This window comes from Acomys russatus, chromosome 10 (assembly GCF_903995435.1).
Source record: "Acomys russatus chromosome 10, mAcoRus1.1, whole genome shotgun sequence".
NCBI lineage: Eukaryota > Metazoa > Chordata > Mammalia > Rodentia > Muridae > Acomys > Acomys russatus.
This window is the reverse complement of record NC_067146.1, coordinates 20,090,322-20,109,334: the sequence shown is the minus strand read 5'-3', so window position 1 is coordinate 20,109,334 and position 19,013 is coordinate 20,090,322. Positions and strand designations below refer to the sequence as shown.

The 19,013-nt window shown below is 41.9% G+C and overlaps 1 protein-coding gene across 2 annotated transcripts in view; it reads right to left on the bottom strand.

Annotated features, from left to right (window-relative positions):
• Tspan12 (tetraspanin 12) overlaps positions 1 to 19,013 on the bottom strand; it is a 61,986-nt gene that overhangs the window by 15,051 nt on the left and 27,922 nt on the right. For both annotated transcript variants that reach the window (XM_051151869.1, XM_051151868.1), the window contains exons 5-7: positions 12,832 to 12,906; positions 8,995 to 9,102; positions 5,355 to 5,498 (exon numbers count right to left, since the gene is read on the bottom strand). In XM_051151869.1, the coding sequence (XP_051007826.1) occupies positions 5,355 to 5,498; positions 8,995 to 9,102; positions 12,832 to 12,906 (327 nt within the window). The remainder of the gene's footprint in view (positions 1 to 5,354; positions 5,499 to 8,994; positions 9,103 to 12,831; positions 12,907 to 19,013) is intronic.

Here is a 19,013-nt window from a genome sequence, read left to right as displayed (position 1 = left end):
GCCTTGAAGATAAAGGAGACATCCCTTCACTTCTACACTTGCTGCCCTTTCTGACTTCCTTTATTCATACATGGTAGTGGAAAAAGCTGGTTCTCAACCTTCCTAATGCTGTGTCCCTTTAATATAGTTCCTCATGTTGTAGTGACCGCCCCCCCCAGCAATAAAATTATTTTCACTGCTACTTCATAATTGTTATTTTGCTAATGCTATGAATTGTAACCTGGATATCTGATATGTGACCCCTGTTGAAAAGGTCGTTCAACCCCTAATGGGATCCCAGCCCACAGGTTGAGAAGCACCATCTAAAAAGTCGTACATGGTTTATACCAACATATTTGCTTAAAAGAACATTACAGAGTGTTTCGATTCACACCCAACACATGAAATATAGAAATCTTAAGGGTTTTAAAGGAAAAATGTCCCAAAGGCACCCAGTGATGTGAAGGCTCTCACTCTGTCCTCCTCGTACATACAGCCCTCAGGACATTACTTTTCTTAAGAAGTAGTCAATATATTTTAGCAGTCATCACTCTTAACTACAAAACAAAGAAACATGTCTCTAGACATGTGTTTTGCTTGGCCTTCTGTACCTCTTTGCTTTGTATTTTAAGTGGGTCCATTTGGAGAAGGCTTGCTATGAGCCTCGTTACCTTCATCTATTTTTCTTGAGATGGTACATGGGAGCCTTTGGCTTCCCTTGAAGGAACTGTTTCTGCTTCATTTCCCATCTGAGATATAAAAAAAAAACTTTAGCTATTCTCCCAAGCAAAGACCCCCGAAGAACTGATTAAAGCTATAGCTTCTGCTCATGATCAAAATGCACACACCAACTACTGAAAATGCATTTGATGGTGTCACTTTCAGTTCTTCCAAGCAGAGCCCACACCCACGGGCAGCAGGTCTGGGATCCCTGCTATAGGAAACTTCCAAACACCCTTCATGTATTTTCTCCAACATTCTGTCTGTCTTCTCCAGGCCGAGCCTGAAAATTGTGCATTTGTGATGAGAGAGAGAAGTGCAGCACACCGAATGTCACCAACTCCAACTTTGAATTTACAGCTCGGCTGAGGCCAAGTCTGACATCCTGCGTTTGAAGATACGGTTATGCAGACATTTGCCAAGAATGAGGTTCTACGAAGCCAGTGAGCATTGGCCCAGGCCGCCTGTACCATGGTGCTTGCAGTGCCCTAAGTCAAATATACTTTTCACATACTTTGCATAGTCGGATCCTTGTCTCCAATTGGTTTCAGTTAAAATTCTACCTTGTGAGTAGCGTTCTCCTATCTAAAGAAGTTCCCTCACCAAGAAAGCCTCACCCTATTACTGAATTCAAAGTCTTCAAAGTGTTTACTACAACCCTCTTTTTTCTTTTGTAATCATCTTTTCCTTGTTGTTGCTAAATGTCTATGTTATTACCCTTTAAGCTATCTGGAGAATTTTGCCTACAGCATTCTATATAGTAGGTGGAACTCAAGACAATTATAGAATATGTTGAGTATATGAATATGCAAAGTCAAAGAAAGAGTCAGAGATAGTTACAAATGTAATTATTAAGCCTAAATGTTATTCAAGAGTATATGTCAATTATTATGGACATTCAAGGATTGGCGTGCCATACCTAACTGCACCTCTGGTGAGGATAGTTTGAAAATGCGCAGTTGTTGCTATATTTCTGCTCTTTCATTTTTCACAGGTTTCAAAATGTGTCATAAAGTATTATTGGGTCATGGAACCAGGCAGGCCACCAGATGGTTGAGAATGATTTATTTCCCTGATTTCGGACTTCTGGAGAAAGAGTGCGGGAAGAAAGCCAGTAGTTATCTCTGAGCCTAGGGAACATGGAAGATGAAGGGGACCTTGAAGCCTGTTCTAGCACAGATCCACTCCTAATTGAAAAGCCCATTACTATAGTACCCAGTGACGCAGCTACCGGACCTTGACTTTAATGCTTTTAGCAATGAGACACTATCTTATAAGATAACCTGTCCCATGATTGGACAGATTTTGATGAGCAAGGTCTTCCTTCCGTTGATGCAAATTTTTCTTTCTGTAACTTCTGGCCCCTGGAGCCTGTGAGCTTTGTTCCTGTTCTGAAATGGGAACTTTGAGACATTTGAAGGCAGAAAATAAGTTCCCTTCGTTTTCTCAACTTCAAAAGAATCCTCTCAAATCTTCCAGCTCTCAGTCCCTCACTTCTACGTTTAAACACTCATTTTGCAACTGGATGATTTAAAAAAGATGTACTTGAACCACAGAACTACGAAGGGATCCACACTTGAAAGTCAGTTATGTGTATAGCTGTGGACTGTTGCCTTTACTAAGACCAGCATCAGTTGTGAATTGCAAAGTGCAGAAGCAGATTGTTCTGATACAACCAACCTAACCAGAATGTGTGTCTGATACCAATGTATAACTGCCTGAATCAGCTGACTGCTGGAAGTCTTCCGGATAAAATATGAAAATATTTAAATTAATGTGCGCCATCAGTTTGTACATGTACAAAGATATGGCTTCCTCCAATCTTTCCATCAGACATCCTAAAAAGGAACCATCAAAAAAAGAACCTGTTAAGAAGCGCCAGCAACTCGGTCTAAGCCACTCTGGGGAAAAAAAAAAAATGAGTTTTATAAGGAGAAAATAAGAGCAAATATGAAAATAAATAATTTCCAGCTAAGTAAGTGAAAATGACGAGAGATTATCCACACTCGCACTCTGAAGAACTGTACAATGGTGCCATGTTCGCATGGTCTCAGCCATGGCTGTGACAAATCATCAGCACCAAGGCTGAAGCTACCCCACTGTGCTGGGGCCCAGTCACTCTCAATATTGACTTGCTGTTGCTTATAACCAAACGATGAGAAAAATTTGCACTAGAAATGTTGATAAGATTCAACTCCCACGTCTATATATATTCATACTGCAATCACCTGCTCTTTTAATGTATAGCAGTGAGTTACAGTGTAATTAAATCCCTGCAGTAGTTTCTATTTAACATTCTCAGAAATATTGAGCTCTGTGCTCCGTAGCACAGAAAAGGACATGGCTTGGCTGCACTTCCTCATGTTCTACAATATCCGTTAGATAACAGAGCTGTCGACTTTCACCTGAGCCCAATCACTGAGGGCCCTGGAAACACTGACTCAAAGATCTCTTGCTCAGTTAACTGTATCTGACGCATCCTTCATGTCACTGAAGCCAAATACATCTAATCATAACATTTTCAAAATACTAAAAGCCAAACATCATACTTTTCGGTAATGTGGATGATCACAATGCATATTTTATTTGTCTTTTAAAATAAACAAGCTGAGTTATTCAGTTGGTCCTACAATTCTGGCTATGGGTTCGGCTGTGCCCTGATAAAATTTATGAGTAATCTCTTCTTTTCACGGCTCAGGCTGTGATTTTATGACAAACGGGTTATTGAAGGTGTAATGAAGAGATGATGAACCCAGATTGCAGAACGGTGGGCTCCAGGGTGACTTTTCTGGGAAAATTTGGAGACAAAAACACACGTGGGAAAATATCGTGTGAAAAGAAAAACACAGAGCAGGAAGACAATTCTGCAGGACCTGAAGCCGGAGGAGAGGCCGGCAATGCAAGCCTTGGAAGGAGCTGACACGATACCAGCGAGCACAGTGAGCAGTGACCTTGAACTTCTTCTCTGTGCAACTGCAAACCGTTTCTGCCGTTGAAGCCACTCAGCTTGCAGCACTGTGTTCAGATTAATTCAAACCAACCAACATGCAGGATAAACCATGCATCACCACAACTGACTTTGGTAGGCAGCCTTTAAAAAAATGAGTGGGCAATATTTGGGGCGAGGATATATTCTCCTAAAGTATATAAACGCATAAGTTTTAAAAGTCCTCAGGTGCAGATGGGCTCAGAAGGGAAATTATTTATCTGATATGAGAACACTAGAACCTGAGTTCAAATCCCCAGCACCCACATAAACGCGGGACACAGCGGCACACATCTGTAGCCCCGGTGCTGGGGTAGGAGAGACAGGCAGATGTCAGGGGCTTACTTGCCAACCAGCCTAGGCAAGACAGCTAGCTTGAGAGACTCTGTCTCCAAAAACAAGGCTGAGCAATGGAGGAAGACAACCAAAGTCAACCTCTGGCCTCTACATGCACACATGTGAGGGAATGTACCTGCCTGTATAAATATAGCATGCGCGCACGCGCACACACACACACAAACACCCCACACAGCACACACACACACACACACACGCATGCATGCACACACACCCTCAGATGTTTTATTATTGCAGCCTTATCATAGATACACATAATACATAGATACATATTCTCACTGTATTATAAACATTCAAGTATCTATGTTAGGCTCAAAGTAAGCTCAAGGAGCTCAGCACTGTTCTTTGACTGCATGTCCACAGGTAGAAATGTAGTTACCGAAACTAAGGAAATAAAATTCTAACTTAAGTACTTGATCTAATGTAATGAACATAACCACACATAGTCAGTGGCTACTGTAGCTTACAGTAAGATTTTAGTTTTTTCATTGATGCGCGTATGCCTGTGTGTTACATGCATGTGCAGGGGCCTGGGGAGGCCAGAAGGGGTGTCATAGCTCCTGGAACTGGAATTATAGGTGGTTGTGAGACACCAAGTGGGTGCTGTGACCTGAACTCGGGTTCTCTGTAAGAGCAGTAAGTGTCCTTAACCGCTTAACTGAGCCGTCTCTGCAGGCCAGCTCACAGTTAAACTTTACGTTTTAATTTGACAATGGCATTCCGTTACTGACTGTGAGACAACTAAAGACGAAAGGACATACAAACTCCTATGAAGAAGCAACTGATGGTTTTGTTAAACTCCAAAAGAACACACAGTATGTACAAAATGATTGATATTTTTTTAACCTAGTAAAACTTTGAGCAAACCAAAACAGAGATTACCAGTTGTCACCAGCAGGGGGAACCGAAGAGAAGCAATCGAGATTTTTCTCAGGAGAGTTTTCCTTCCCCTACAGCAAGGCCCTAAAATAGTCTGCCCAAGCACAGCAAAGCCCATGCTTTCTAAGAGAAACCCTAGGAGAACACAAGACAATTTGGCTCTAGGCATTGAAGTGTAAAATCTAATTACTGAGAAGGGTCATTTTTAAATAATAAAATAAAATTCAATTAATGATAGAATTAGGTCTTTCCTATTCTGATTTGCTAACATGCGGTTATTGCTATTTTTTTCACTTTGTTTCTTGATGCTGCCTATATCAGAAAAAAATAAGGCCTAAAGAGGTACACAGAAGGTGAAAATTTAATCAGCACAATATTTATGGTTCTTTTGGAAAACATTTGTCCATGAGATGATGAACACACACGGTCTTACCTCTTGGTAAAGATCACTGAGATCTTCCTGGTGAGCCTGCTTGGAGCATCCTGGGAACTCCTTAACGCAGCAGGAGTCTGGAGGCCAGTCCATCTCTGTCATTTCTAACCAGTCAGTGAAGTACACCACGCCACAACACTTAAACTGAAAAAGAATAGCCGCTCACACTTAGAAACTACACAAAAATGGCTTCTGTTTAACTTAAGAAGGCTTCTTAAGTGTCTACAGTCGGAGCCAAGCTCTCTTATCAGCTACAGGTTTGGGTGCATTGTGTCTTGACGACAGGCACATCGTAAAGGAACATCTGTGTCCTCACTCCACAGTGCAGCAGTTCTGACCAGGGACAACCACCCTTCCTGAGAGCGAATCAGGGTCTCACTCCCCATCTCCAGGATGTCCGGCAGCTGACCACAAAGATGAAAGATTTCACACACAGACGTACAGATTCAATAGCTGAACTTTTTATCATTATCTTCTAGTTGGCAGAACATAGCTAACCATTTTGCTTAGTATCTTTTCACTGGTATAAACTACTCAAGAGATTCAACTATTGTGATGAAAGTTGTCTACAAAACTATGGAAAGACTTGTTGACCAAAGCTGGCATCACAACGGTAACTGGGCAGCCTTTGGTTCCTTATCCAAGGCAAAAACTCTGTAGAATGATATTTGTCCGATGGGTAGAGGTCCTGAAAAGCTACCATATTGTATCATTATTATCTCAGAGAAATAATGGTGTGCCTACCTTGATTGTAGCTGGACTTAAGAAAAGTGAGCTTGCCTTACTCTAAGGCATATTTAAGAAGACTACTTCTTGTTGTATTTCACCAAAAATCATCAGAAACTCTGATGAAGGCTTAGAAACATGGCTTGAAGGCATGCTTAGACTGGGTTCAGAAAAAGTAACTGTGATCAGGAGAGCTTTGCCCTTGGATAAAAGAGAAGCTCTCTTCTCTATAGTCAGAAGGAAGGGATAAGGGCAGTCATGGAGAAGAGCCCTGCCAGGAGTGATGGCTATGCAAATGACACAGCCCAGGAGACCAATCTGTGCTCAAGATGAACACTGAATCATACGCCATCACAATCCAGCACCATTTCAAAGCTTAACCACAACCAACTTGGAAGAATTCCTAATTCCTCATGCAACAGCAAGGAAGGAAAATGCTCAGTGTACTTGGTATGTTTTTCACTCACTTGCCTAAACAGCTTATGATTTAAAGAGCTTATGATTAAATAGGAAAAGGCATCCCAAAAAGTACCTTGAAAGATTATCACTGGAAGCTGTTAATACTAAGAGTTTTGAGAAACTTTTAAAAATATTTTCTGTGTTGTTTTAAAACCATGCGTATACCACAACTACACCACATCCTCAGTAACAAACATCACAGACTGATGAACCTGTCGTCACACACTGACCGACACAAAGCATTAAGAACCCTTAAAATAAAGCGTATACTTTGAATAAAAAACTCTATTTCTAAATACTTTAAACTATCCCATTTTGAGGTCAGTGTCTTTAAGGCCCTTTATGCAGAGAAAGCTGTCTCCACTCATTTCCAGAGACACAGAGGACAGTGCCTCTGTACAGAGGCCTTCCAGACCTCCTCAAGGTGAACCCACTATTACCACACAAGTCTGAGCTCCATCACTACCTGTCAAGTCTACGTGTTCATTTTGAGGCAGCTCTACTCCGAGGTGATCCGGTTAAGCCCTAGAAAATACCACAGAATCCCTATTTTACATGTAAATAAACTGAGGCCTTTGATGGGTGAGGTGACTTTTCAAAGTCTTAGGTCAGGGTATGTCAACACTTGTGACCCTAAAGCTTACACAACCACCACCACGCTAAAAATATGATTAAATGAGATATTAGTGTCACTAAGAATTATACAAGATGTGGTACATGCACAAGATTTCAGCAAATGAGAGGTTCCAAAAGCTGATTTATTGTGGAAAAATAGGCTGAGTTGTCTCTCCTTTTCTAAGTTTATATATTAAAATTCTAGCCCCTGCACCCCAGAATGAGACTGTTTATGGAGAGAGAGCCACTAGAGGATTCATTTAAAATAAAGTCACCATCATTGGCCTTAATCAGGTATGAATAACATCCCTATAGAAAGAGGAAACTTAAGCATGGGCACATAAAAAGACAAGGCAATGAGGAGACATGGGGAGGAAGTCGTCACCAAGCCAAGGGGCGAGGCTCCCAAAGACATTAATATTGGCCTCCACAATAGTGAGCAAGCGCTTGCCCAGAGCGGCCTCCTGTGTGACACTGAACTACGGCGGAACTGTGAGACTAATAGAAAGGGATTTGAAAGTCTTCCAGATATTTTGATGGACTCCCCACTCTTCCTGCAAACTAGCATTGTGGGATAAAAGAGAACAAACATCAAGTGAAACTATGTGCAGCATTTGCAGTACTTGTAAACTGTCTATAAGGGGGAGGAGCCCCATCGTGAGGAAAACAAGATCACTATTGATCAGCCTGGGTCATCACAGTTGTACCATCAGCTCCAGAAAATAAAGGTTCTGGGAGCTCTCCCAGAGACAGAGCTTACTACAAAGGCCCCAGCGCCTCCCATGTCTCCTCATCATGTTGTGTTTAGTGCAATTGTGCAACAAACAAACAAAGTCAGGAAGCACTGAAATAACAGGAAATCTGTGTGACATTGATAACTTCACCATCTCAACAATTGTGACACTAAGCCAGGGTTGGAGATTGCCCTACGCTTGACCCGGGGCCTCAGACATAGACAGGGAAGACAGAGAGACTTGCTGCCTGTCCAGAAAGACACTCATCCTCAAACGCTTCACGGTCCACAGCAAGAGGAAGGAAAGCAAACTGAGACACTTCGTCTTTTACTAATGCTACTCCAGTCACAAGGAAAATGCTTAGGAGAGCTGGTTTGAAGCAAAAAATCAATGGTTAACCTCTAATCATTGGATTTTAAACATCTAGAAAACAGTTCCCTTTTGAGATACTTGAATGAAATGGAAAACAGTTTGGGAGCAAAGTTATGTGTTGTACTAACAGTACTGATAAAAAGCATAAGCTAAGTGCGATCAAGATGATGCAGTTCTGACAGCCCATGAGGCAAGTGTCTGTAGTGTTCCTACTTCGTCAATGTGGAAACTGAGGCTCACAGAGTCAAGTGAACTGATGGTAAATAGCAGAGCTGGGATTCGAATCAAGGACATCCTGACTAGAAAGGCCGGCCCATAATGTCCATGCTAAGTTCCCGAATGGAAGCAACCTTACAAAATGTTGAAATAACATTTAAAGCATAGGCAATTCTAAAAGTAGATTATCATAAGAGACATGTCTACATAAAACTTCGGATATTTAATAAATAACTCATGAGTGAGAAACTTCAGAGTAGGTCAGCAAAACAACTTCTAAACAGACGCATATGGACCAGAAGAAATGAAGATGAAAAGGTTGTGTGTGAGATGAGAGACAAGCCTGGAGTGACTTGAAGCATGCTGGGAGAAAACTGTGCCAGGGATGACTGGTGCACAGGCTTCGATTTTCAGTGCAGGAAAAAAAAAAAAACGATCAAAACAAACACTTTGAACACCTGTTTTGACAGCTTGCCACTTACTCTACACTTTCTACCCCCAGGAGTAGCAGCACTTACCTCTCTCTGAAAATAATTCCAAGCGTGCGTAAGCCATCTATACCTGGGTAAGCCATAATTTGTCATTCTGGCTTTCAGAGTAACCATATCTGACCACTGTACTGGCACCTGGAGATATAAAAAAAAGCAAACCATCAACACACAAACACAACCTGCCAGGCAAAAGCTCACTCCCCATATGCAAATCTACAACCTGAAGCACACGGACAACACACATACCACACGCATAAAGATTGTGTTAAAGCTGAAAAATGCTATTTTGGTGTATACATGCTTATAGACTCAGCTCGGGAAACTGAGCCCAACGTCCTCGAAGCTGATATGGGGATTGAAAACCAGGATACAGAAAGGGGAGGTGTATGTATAAGCCTTGAAAGCCTAAGACTAGGGTAATTTTGAAACCTTTCTAAAATTAGGCTGGGGAGATGGCACAGTGCATAAGAGTGTCCAACGCACAGCATGAAGACCTGAGCTCAGCTCTCCACCATGGAAAAGGCTGGCTATGACCACATGTACATGCACACCTCAGCACTTCAGGAGGTCAGAAGAAAGGCAGATACCAAAGGATCGCTTAAGGGTACCAACCTAGCAGAAAATGCCAACCTTCCTCCAGATCCAGTGAGAGATTCTGTCTCAAAGGAATAATGCATGGGGGCCCCCTTGATGAATCGATTCTCCTCTGCTGTCCACACCTGAGCATGCGTGCGTGCACCTGGAGACACTGTGAGCACATACGCACACGGTGTACATATATGCACATACATGGTATTAAGTTAAAATTAAAATAATAGTCATAGTAGCTGAGAGGCAGATACAGGTGCATCTATGTAAGTTCAAGGCCAGCCTGGTCTACAAGGCAAGCTTCAGAACAGCCAGAGCTATCTCCGAAAAAAATAATAGTAATATCAATAGAAGTGAGTTTAAACTTTCTTGGCCACAGAAATTCTTCAATTTGGTTTCTTTTGTATGTTGTTTTATGTTGTATGTTCTTTTTCTACTAATCCCTTGGAAACACATAATTGAAAAAATAGCAAGTTGGTTGGGTATGCATTCTATCCATATGGCTTAATAACATTCAGAAAACTAGCCAAAGTTCAAGCTACCCACTATAAATTATTATTATCTCATATCCATTAGGGCATAAAGTGAATGGAAGTAAAATAAATTCTCAAGACATATATCATCTGAAATAATTAATATTACAAACAGATATTTTAGACTGGGGTATTGGATAGGAGGTGAGCACACAGAAACAATAAAAATAATGAGGGAATGGACAGATGTCAAGCCTCTTGACTTAGTTAATAGAATACTTTTTTTTTCTAAATTTTTGCTTTCCAAAATAAACACTGGCTGTTTCTTCACTGAGGCCACCATCAATCTGAAACCAAATGTGGCAAGAAAACAGAAGCCCATTGAGGTCCTGGCTCCACATATTGGGCTCCAGCCATGAGGCAGAACACACAGTGAACGGCTTGCTTGCATGAACCAGCTCAGAGCACAAAGCCCATTCTATACAAAGGTTGGAGTCTGCGAAATTTGGCAGATAATAAACTTTAATGGCACTTTCCTCTTACATTGTTACTACTGCTGAAGCAATAAAAACTGTGGTGCAGACTTTTCTTTTTCTGCAAGGCTGCTTTCCACATCTCGCTTTGAAACAGCCCTTCCTTCCTCACTCCTGGTGAGGTAATGGGGAAGATTTACACAAGCAAAACAATGACGCCATGTGCCCTGGACTGAAATGGCAGTGTGCGTTCATTTATGCCCCAGGAGCTGAAGCCATTGACAGGGTCCGAGCAAATATAAGTTCCTCTGGTTTGCTACGCTTCTTAGAATCAAAGCAGCCCCTCCAAACAGGCAATATTAATTCATTATGCATTCCCCTCGGTTCTATCATATATTGGTCACATATCAGTACGGCATATACTTCACAGTCCGCTTAGAAAATGCCTAGAAAGCATGGGATATGATGCCTCACGACAATACTGTAACATTTAGATGGTTGAGGCAGGAGGACTGTCATGACTTTGAGGACAGCCTGCATTCCATCGCGAGTTCCAGGCAAGCATGAGCTACAAAGTAAGATCCTGCCTCTAAAGTAAATAAATGAATGAATCCATAGAAACGCACTCATTTCTAAAAATATTTTAACAACCAAATAGAATACAACCAAAAGCTGTTGTATGCATGTCAGGGATTTAGGTCATTAGTGAAAACTGAAAACAGGATAAATCTCCTGATGCTAAAACAAAAATATGGAGCACTACTACTTTTTAAATTTTTTCTAACATACAAAGTTTCTAGGGATAACGTGAAAACACGACTGAAAGGAAAGCACCTCAACGTCAATCTTCATGGGAGGTCCCCTGCCCCCCACCCCTCACCACCCCCTATCCCCTGCTCCCTGCCCCCCACACCCCTCCCCGCCCCACCAGGTACGTTCTCCATTTCATATTGAGCTACGTGGGACTTTCCCTGACTCTACAACTTCCCATGAATTCTGTCTTCTTCCCATGAGGCCTGATAGTTGGAGTTATGAGTTTCAGCCCAGAGCCACCGAGACTAGCACGGTGGCCTGCACAGGTACGCTGAAGCTCGGGTAAAAGGCAGCACGCGGAGAAGACATTCGTCTGCAGTAGCCCCTGAAAATCCATAGTCACAGCACGCTACAGATTCACCACAGAATCGTCAATCACTGTAGCGACAACAGACATTACTTCAGTTTTCTTACCCAAATGCCTAATGTTCTGCTCGTCTCTGGAACAGAGACAAAATCGTCACCCTCTCTTTCTTTGTCTTGACTCTGTAAGTGTTTAAAATTCACCAGGAACTGATCAGGTCCCCAGGCCCTGTCTTTTTTCTCCATTCTAATAGAGCACAGCTTGTCGTAATGCACGTAATTAAGAATCACCTTCCAAACCTCCCCAGAAGGCCCAAGGGCAAAACTTAGGAAAGCACCTTTTTGTGGAAACAGATTCAGGCTGTGAGGCCTGACTGCAGCCAGCATTCACAGACATGCAAAGAAACTCCATTCTACACTGGGAAGGACAGTGCTAACTTCACCACCAAAGCAGAAGCAGGCGAGTTAAGCACCAGCCAGGGCAGGCAAGGGCCAGGGTGGGGGTGGAGTGTGTTGGAGAGTAGAGTACAAGTGACAAAACAACGGATGAAAAAAAGAAAAAAAAAAAGCTGGAAAACTCCTCTTTCATTCTAAGGAAGCTAGGAAGATTTCTCTAGTGACTTCGATGTCTGGAAGAAGAGGGAGAAATGCTGAACTGCTGTTTTCAACAGCCAGATCTCAAGCTGTGAGATTTTACAGCAAGGCAAGCGCATGGTAACTCTTCCAATGCATTCTTAAAGTGCCATGAGGTCCAGCTTGTTGCAAACAGGAGATGTGAGCTTCTTCCTCACTGCTTTCCACTGTGGTCAGCAAGAGCTGGCCTTAAATCAGGCCCTGTAGCACTCTCCAGCAAGCACATGATAATCGTCCTCATTATGAACTCAGAAGTTGGTGCAATTATCTTAGACTAATTCCAGTCCACAATGCCCACATTTTAAAAGAAAGAAAGAAACCTATGAAATTAAAACTTTATCGCAGTACCCAAAATAAAGATTTTAAATTATGACTTGAAAATGCTTTAGAAATATATACACGTACGTGTGTGTGTGTGTGTGTGTGTGTGTGTGATTTTTCAAAAGTATCAGGAGTGTTCACCCTTATTGTGTAATGTGATCATGCAGAGTAACAGCCATGTACCACAGTCACTCTCCAGGGTCTGACTGGAAAGCCTGGACGCTGTTCTGCACTTCGATTCTGTCCCACCGGGCACTCACCATAACCTCCTGTTCATATGTCCACACACCACAAGCCAGTTCTACACAGAAGATGACGAGTAACGTTCCGAAGTACTGTGGAGAGACAGGAGGAGCCGTTAGCATAAAACCACAGGAGGCCGACCTTACTCAGGACTGTGCTCTGTGATAAGAGTCCCCCGCCCCTCTTCAGGGATCACAGGAAGCGAGTTCCTCAAAGCCAGGGCCAGCCTCCGAGAACCATCAGCGCTCCTTAAGTGGGTTGTTGTTTTGTTATTAGCCAGCTGCTAGGATAAAAATGTTATAAATGCCAATGGTTTTTATTGAGCTAAGTAATAACCTATGTAATTTAATAAAGCTGAATCAAGTTCTTTGAAAATTATATCTAGTTCCCCTTAGAGTAAATGAGGCGAGGTCTGCTTTACCTGGGGCATATTTACACTTTCCTCTGGGTAAGGGGAGGGATGCTGCTTTACCTTTGTAAAAAGGGCACTATAGAAGGAAAGGTCTGCTACTCATGCTAATAGTAAAGAGTAGGCTTCCACCATGGGAAGAACTCTTAGGAGGGCTCGCAAATGCAAACAGGTAACAAAATGGAAGGCAGGATTAGGAACAGAAATGCAAATTAAGAATAGGTGTTTCTGTGGAATAGGGAAAGCGCCCAGACCCTGAACAGGAAGCAGACCTATAACAGAGACAACAGAGAAGCTTAGGCAGATGAAAATGATGCGAACAAACACACAGAGGTGGATGAGTCATACAGCAAAGTATCCAGGACCCCAGAAGAGAAATGATGGGCCCACATCATGGGGGACACCGGATGGCCCGCTCCTGGATTTTAAATATATGGTGTGGGTGATGAGGTGGCATCTCTCAGTGGTTCTGAATAAGAGAAAGACATACGTAGGTTAAAAAGTGTACGGGTGATAATTAGGTTGAAATGGAAGGGCCGAGGGGTGAGTTGAAAAGCTCTGAGGACAACAAAAAGGAAGTCTGAGGTGGAGCCCTGAGTTTAGGTGGTAGCCTAGCAAACAAATGGGAAGCAATATCTTCTGACAGTACAGAAAAAGTCACCAGATCACCTGAATTTATAGACTGAGAAAGAAAGATGTATCTCCCCAAAGGAGGGGAATAGAAAAGACTGACTCTCCTGTGGGGGGAAGGATGAAAGGACGCACTTTCTTTGAAAAATATATAAATACAGTCCATTAGAAGGGTTAACTTCAGAACTCAGGTACCCGAGAATGGAACTGGGAATTATTTGTGTTATTAGAAGTGAGGTAACTTTTGAGTGGTGTTTTATTTTTCAAGTTCTCAGTTTAGTCAAGAGCCTTCTGAAACCGTATGATCCCATTTCACATATGAGGAAATAAATGCAAAATGTGGGTTCATGAGACTTACAAATGCGCCTAATAGATCTTATGGACTAGATCTTTGCAGCCTTTTTCTGTGTGTTCTTCTTGCCACTCCCCATGGGTGGAGGTAATCTTCCTGAAGCGAGTAGTGAAAATGTGCTCCAATTCCAGCAGGAATAGAACAAAACCGAACTCATGAGTCTCCTGCTTCCTGGGCAGTACGGGATTGGGAGGTAGTACTTGACGGTGGTGCCTTAGATACCCCCTTAGATACCAGCAACGCTCTATAAAGAGCAAACACCTACACTTTTGTCTATCACATAGGCCTCGGTAAGTACTTGTCATGCAAAATAATAAGTAAGAACAAAGCAGAATGAATTGACAGTGGTTGGAGTTTGCATGGACTGTAACCTAAAAAGAACCTCTTAATAAAAGTGATCTTTAAGAGGAAGCAAAATGGTTGACATTCCAGAGAAAGCCATCTTGGAAGATGGAGTAGCAAACGCAAAGTCACTTTGTGGATGAGTGAGTTAATCAAAACTGAGGGTAACCGGAGCACAGACGTGGCTGGGTCAGTAGAGCGAATGCCAGGCAATGTTTTAAGGCACTATAGGCTGGGGAAGACGAGTTTGCATTTTATTCTAAGTGTGATGAAACCATTAACAGCTGCCATGATCGGATGTACACTATGAAAACATTTCTGGTTGTTTTATCTACAGAAAAATCAAGGTCATGAGATTTACAGAAGGAACAGCTAAAGTAGGATGGGAGAGTAGAGAGAGAGAGAGGAGTTGACTGGCATAGGACTGTTGACTTTCAAAAAGACATGTTTAGAGTCTTTGTTCAAAGTTTGTCAAAAAGAGAAGAGCAGCCCAAAGATGTAGAAAAAGTACAGTTTTCTGTTTCTATGAAACAGTCCTTATTACTTAAAAATAGAAACCACTGCTAGTAGTTTTAGCTTGCTTCCTTCCTTCCTGCACCATCTCTAAGTAGCATGGCTCCGAAACAAGAGATGGCTCAAAAGATAGAGTAGGATTTGCTAAGGGGCTCCCAGTTCACCAGGAACTTCTACTTCCAGCATATTTAATACTGATGCCAACATAGTCAGTTTCAAGACTCAGATCTTATATCTATGTGTTGTTTCTAGTGCTGAACTGAAAATGTTCAGCCTTGAAAGGCCAGATAGAAGAAAGCTGAGGAACAAGTTACTCCCCATCAGTTTTTCTCTGAGCATTCTTTAACGCTTAAGGAATATTTCAACATGAGAAATGTGTTTACTATTGTGTTACAAAGATAACAGTAGATAAAGTTCAGTAGTTTTCTACTGGGTCAATGCTCTTAACCTTTGATAAGAAGAGATGCTGGAAGGCATGAGGCTCCAGAGAAAATTACACTATGGACTGAATACCTTTCCTCCATAAAGCCTTAACCTGAACTCTTGAAAGCTGATGTCCACTCACAGTAGAATCAAAACCAACCTCAGAAAGCAAGATACCACTTACGAGACGCATGCACCGGGTGGTAACTGTGTGTTCTGAATGGGAAAAGGAGATACCCTGACTCTGCCATGGTGATAATCATGAAAATTTCTGCCTTGAGCTTATATGGTTTATCATTCTCATTCGCTGCCTCCTGGAGTCACTGGTAAGTTTAAGAAAGGCCCCAGGACCTGACTGTAGGCACGTACTCAGATGATGTAACATGTTTAATACATGAGGAAATGCCAGGCCTACAGATCCAAGCCACAGGTCTGTAGCAACAGCTATGCTTTCAGGCCCAGTTCCTGTATATTTTTATTATTTTATATGCTTGTGTGTATGTGTGTGCCTGAGTGTATGTAGGTGCATATAGAGGCCATTTGATGTGTGTTAAGCTCCCCCTGGAATTGGAGTTATAGCAGTTGTGAGTAACCCAGGGCAGGGAACTGAAACCCTGACCCTCTTTGAGGACAGCAAGTGCCCTTACGAGCTGAGCCATCTCTCCAGACCCTCAGGTTATTAAAAGGACCATTACAGTGAGTTTCCATCACTATGTAAGCATCAACAGACATGAATATGTAAAGCATATATATCAAAACATGCTCTCATTTCAAAACTCAACACTGACCTTTGACCACATGACACAGCAAATTGCATTTGACTTGGTCAACTTTTTTTGACCCTGTAAAATTCCACTTGTTTCACCTAATGCAAGTTATTCCACTAAAACAATCACTCCGCCTTCATCCCATTAACAACTCAGGAAGACAGACTTATTTGCACTTATTACATTTTCAACCTTTCCCAAAGTAAGTTAAATGTATACTTTAATTCAAGTAATCATTTTTACAAAGGATGCTACATGTCCCTATCTGTTATTCTTATTCTATTATTATTACTTTAACCTGAAACATTCGGTAACATAATTCTGGGAACATCCCACATGTCCAATGCTTTCCTACAGCATACAAGTCAACTGTACCATCTCTTCCCTTTTCTTTTTGGTGAGATCTGAGTCATTCATTAAGAGGATCTCCTACTAACCATTGTGCAGAGAAACAGTCAATCGCTACTTTAACCGAGGAGCTGAGTTTGAAACTTCTTGACACGTGATGGTCATCAGATCTTCAACAGAATGAAGCTAGCTAAGGAATTAGGCAAGAGGCCTGGGTCTGCTACAGTAAGAAGTGGATGGCCGTACTGCATCTCACAGCCTATCTTGTCCATCCATCCAGTGGAGGAACATGTATGCAACGTCCCACTTGGTACAGCCGACTTCCTGCCTTCCCAGTGCATGTGGCTTGTTTGATGTGCTTGTTGTATTGCTTTGTGGGACCCAGTGCAATCCCACCGACTCCTCTCTTCTCTGCAGCACAGCCTTTACTGTCCACAATGGGACATGGTGTCTTCCAGAATGTTGTCTTTTGCTCCTAACCGTTGGACTCTTCTCTTTTGCTCTGTGCATTCAGGTTTCCTTGTAGTCTACATTTCAGGCCTCAGAAGCTTAAACCAGTCGGCTGCTTTCTCCACAAATTATGGTGTCAGTCAATAGCCAGGCCATCAGTTCCAGCTGGCAGGATCTTATTTTTAAACATCGTTTTATTCCCCGTGCCTAAGCAGTACCTGTCACATAGCAGGTACTCAATAAATGTCAGTGGAAATAATGATCAGTTTGCAAATGCAAAAGGCCAATTTCAGCATTTCCTTACGTTTCTTCTACCTAATTTGAACCTTGAGTTTCTTGTTAACGTCTGACTCCCTTAATTTCCATCTACACACATGTATTTTAAATACTGCCCCTCTGTTTTCTGTATGTCTGTTTTTGTAGACTACACTCTGATAATTCAGTGTGCCTGGAAACAGTTAAGACTATTTACACAGTAAAAGAGAAGGACACCGTGCCGCTTCCTGCCTTCTTGAGCTACTGGCAGCTAAGCATTTTAAAGAAATAAAAAAGGAGAGAAAGAAAATGCAAGCTTTCATAGGGAAAGTCAAATATAATTATTTTCATTACCATTTTACTTTTTCAATGTAAGGTTTTTAAAAATAGTTAAGGACCTTTATTCTAACAACACTAAATTTGTGTTATACATACCACTTTCCCCCTCAAAATATCGTAATTTTTAAAAAGCATCCGGTAATATGTTCTAGTTTTCTGATAATAGGACATAAAACACACATGTTGAGGTATATTGTTGCCTTCTTTGAAAATGCTATAGCAACAGAAAAACATGGGCCTTTACCTAATATACCTGACTTCAGGTTCTGACTAATTTAGCTAATAGCTTGATGGTCTTCCAGAAACCAGCAAGACTCACTTCCCTATTTTATAAAATGAGACTAGGTTAGCAGTGGCATCCTCAGAATCCCATGACATGATGTACCCTTGCATTCTAATCACTCCATAAATGGTAGTCATCCTTAATCACATAATAGATTCTATTGAGGCACACATTATGTTTAAAATAACTAGAGTTACCTCCTGGCACATGGCCAGGATAGCACTGTTGTCATTATGTCATTATGACTAAAGGATGACCATGTCAAAAAAAAAAAAAAAAAAAAAACCCTGTTCATCTTTTAGACACGGTAAGTGTCATCCCCGCAACAGAATGTTCCAAAGACCATTTACTGAGATCATTAGTAAAGTATCTGTCTGGAGAGAATATAACTGGAACTTTTCAAAATATCTGCGTTAGAAAACTTCAGCAGAGTGGTGTGAAGGGCAGAGAGGTCAGCTTTTTGGGTGCTTTGAAGTCAATGTGTTTGTTGTTTTAAAATAACTAGGTTTGGCCACCGCATCACAGTGTGTTGCCAATGACTAGCCCTGGTCCACTGGAAATTTCTGGAAAGCAATGGAAAACTGTAGCATCCCATCATTTATCAGGGGTGAAGGCCAGACATATTTAAGCCCCTGGTGAGTTGTGGTAAATGCGCCCCTCAGTAAGAACAGGGGTGTTTATTGCCAATCCCTTTTAAAGATCCATTCACTCCTTTGCATGTGTAGGTTAGCAACAGCAAATCCTCGAGTTTACTAAGGAGGCAGTTATTTATAGAAATGGTCTGGTTCCCTGATGTCTCCTTCACCAGGACTCCGCCCTAATGTAAACAGATCAAGCACGCGCCCTGCCTGTCTGTTCTCTCTCTTAAAATGTCACTAAGATAATAACAAAGGTCTCATCCCAGAGAAAACAGAACACAAAATGACACAGCAGCAGGCATGTTTAGGACAGTGCAGAGAGCAGGAGAAGAAGAGCAAGTCTAGGAGTGAGTCTGAAAAGGCTAAAGGTGAGGTGGTGAGGGGGAAGTCTCAGAACAACTTGACTCCTATTGGCTACCAGCAGCTCACTACACTTCTAGAGACGACGAG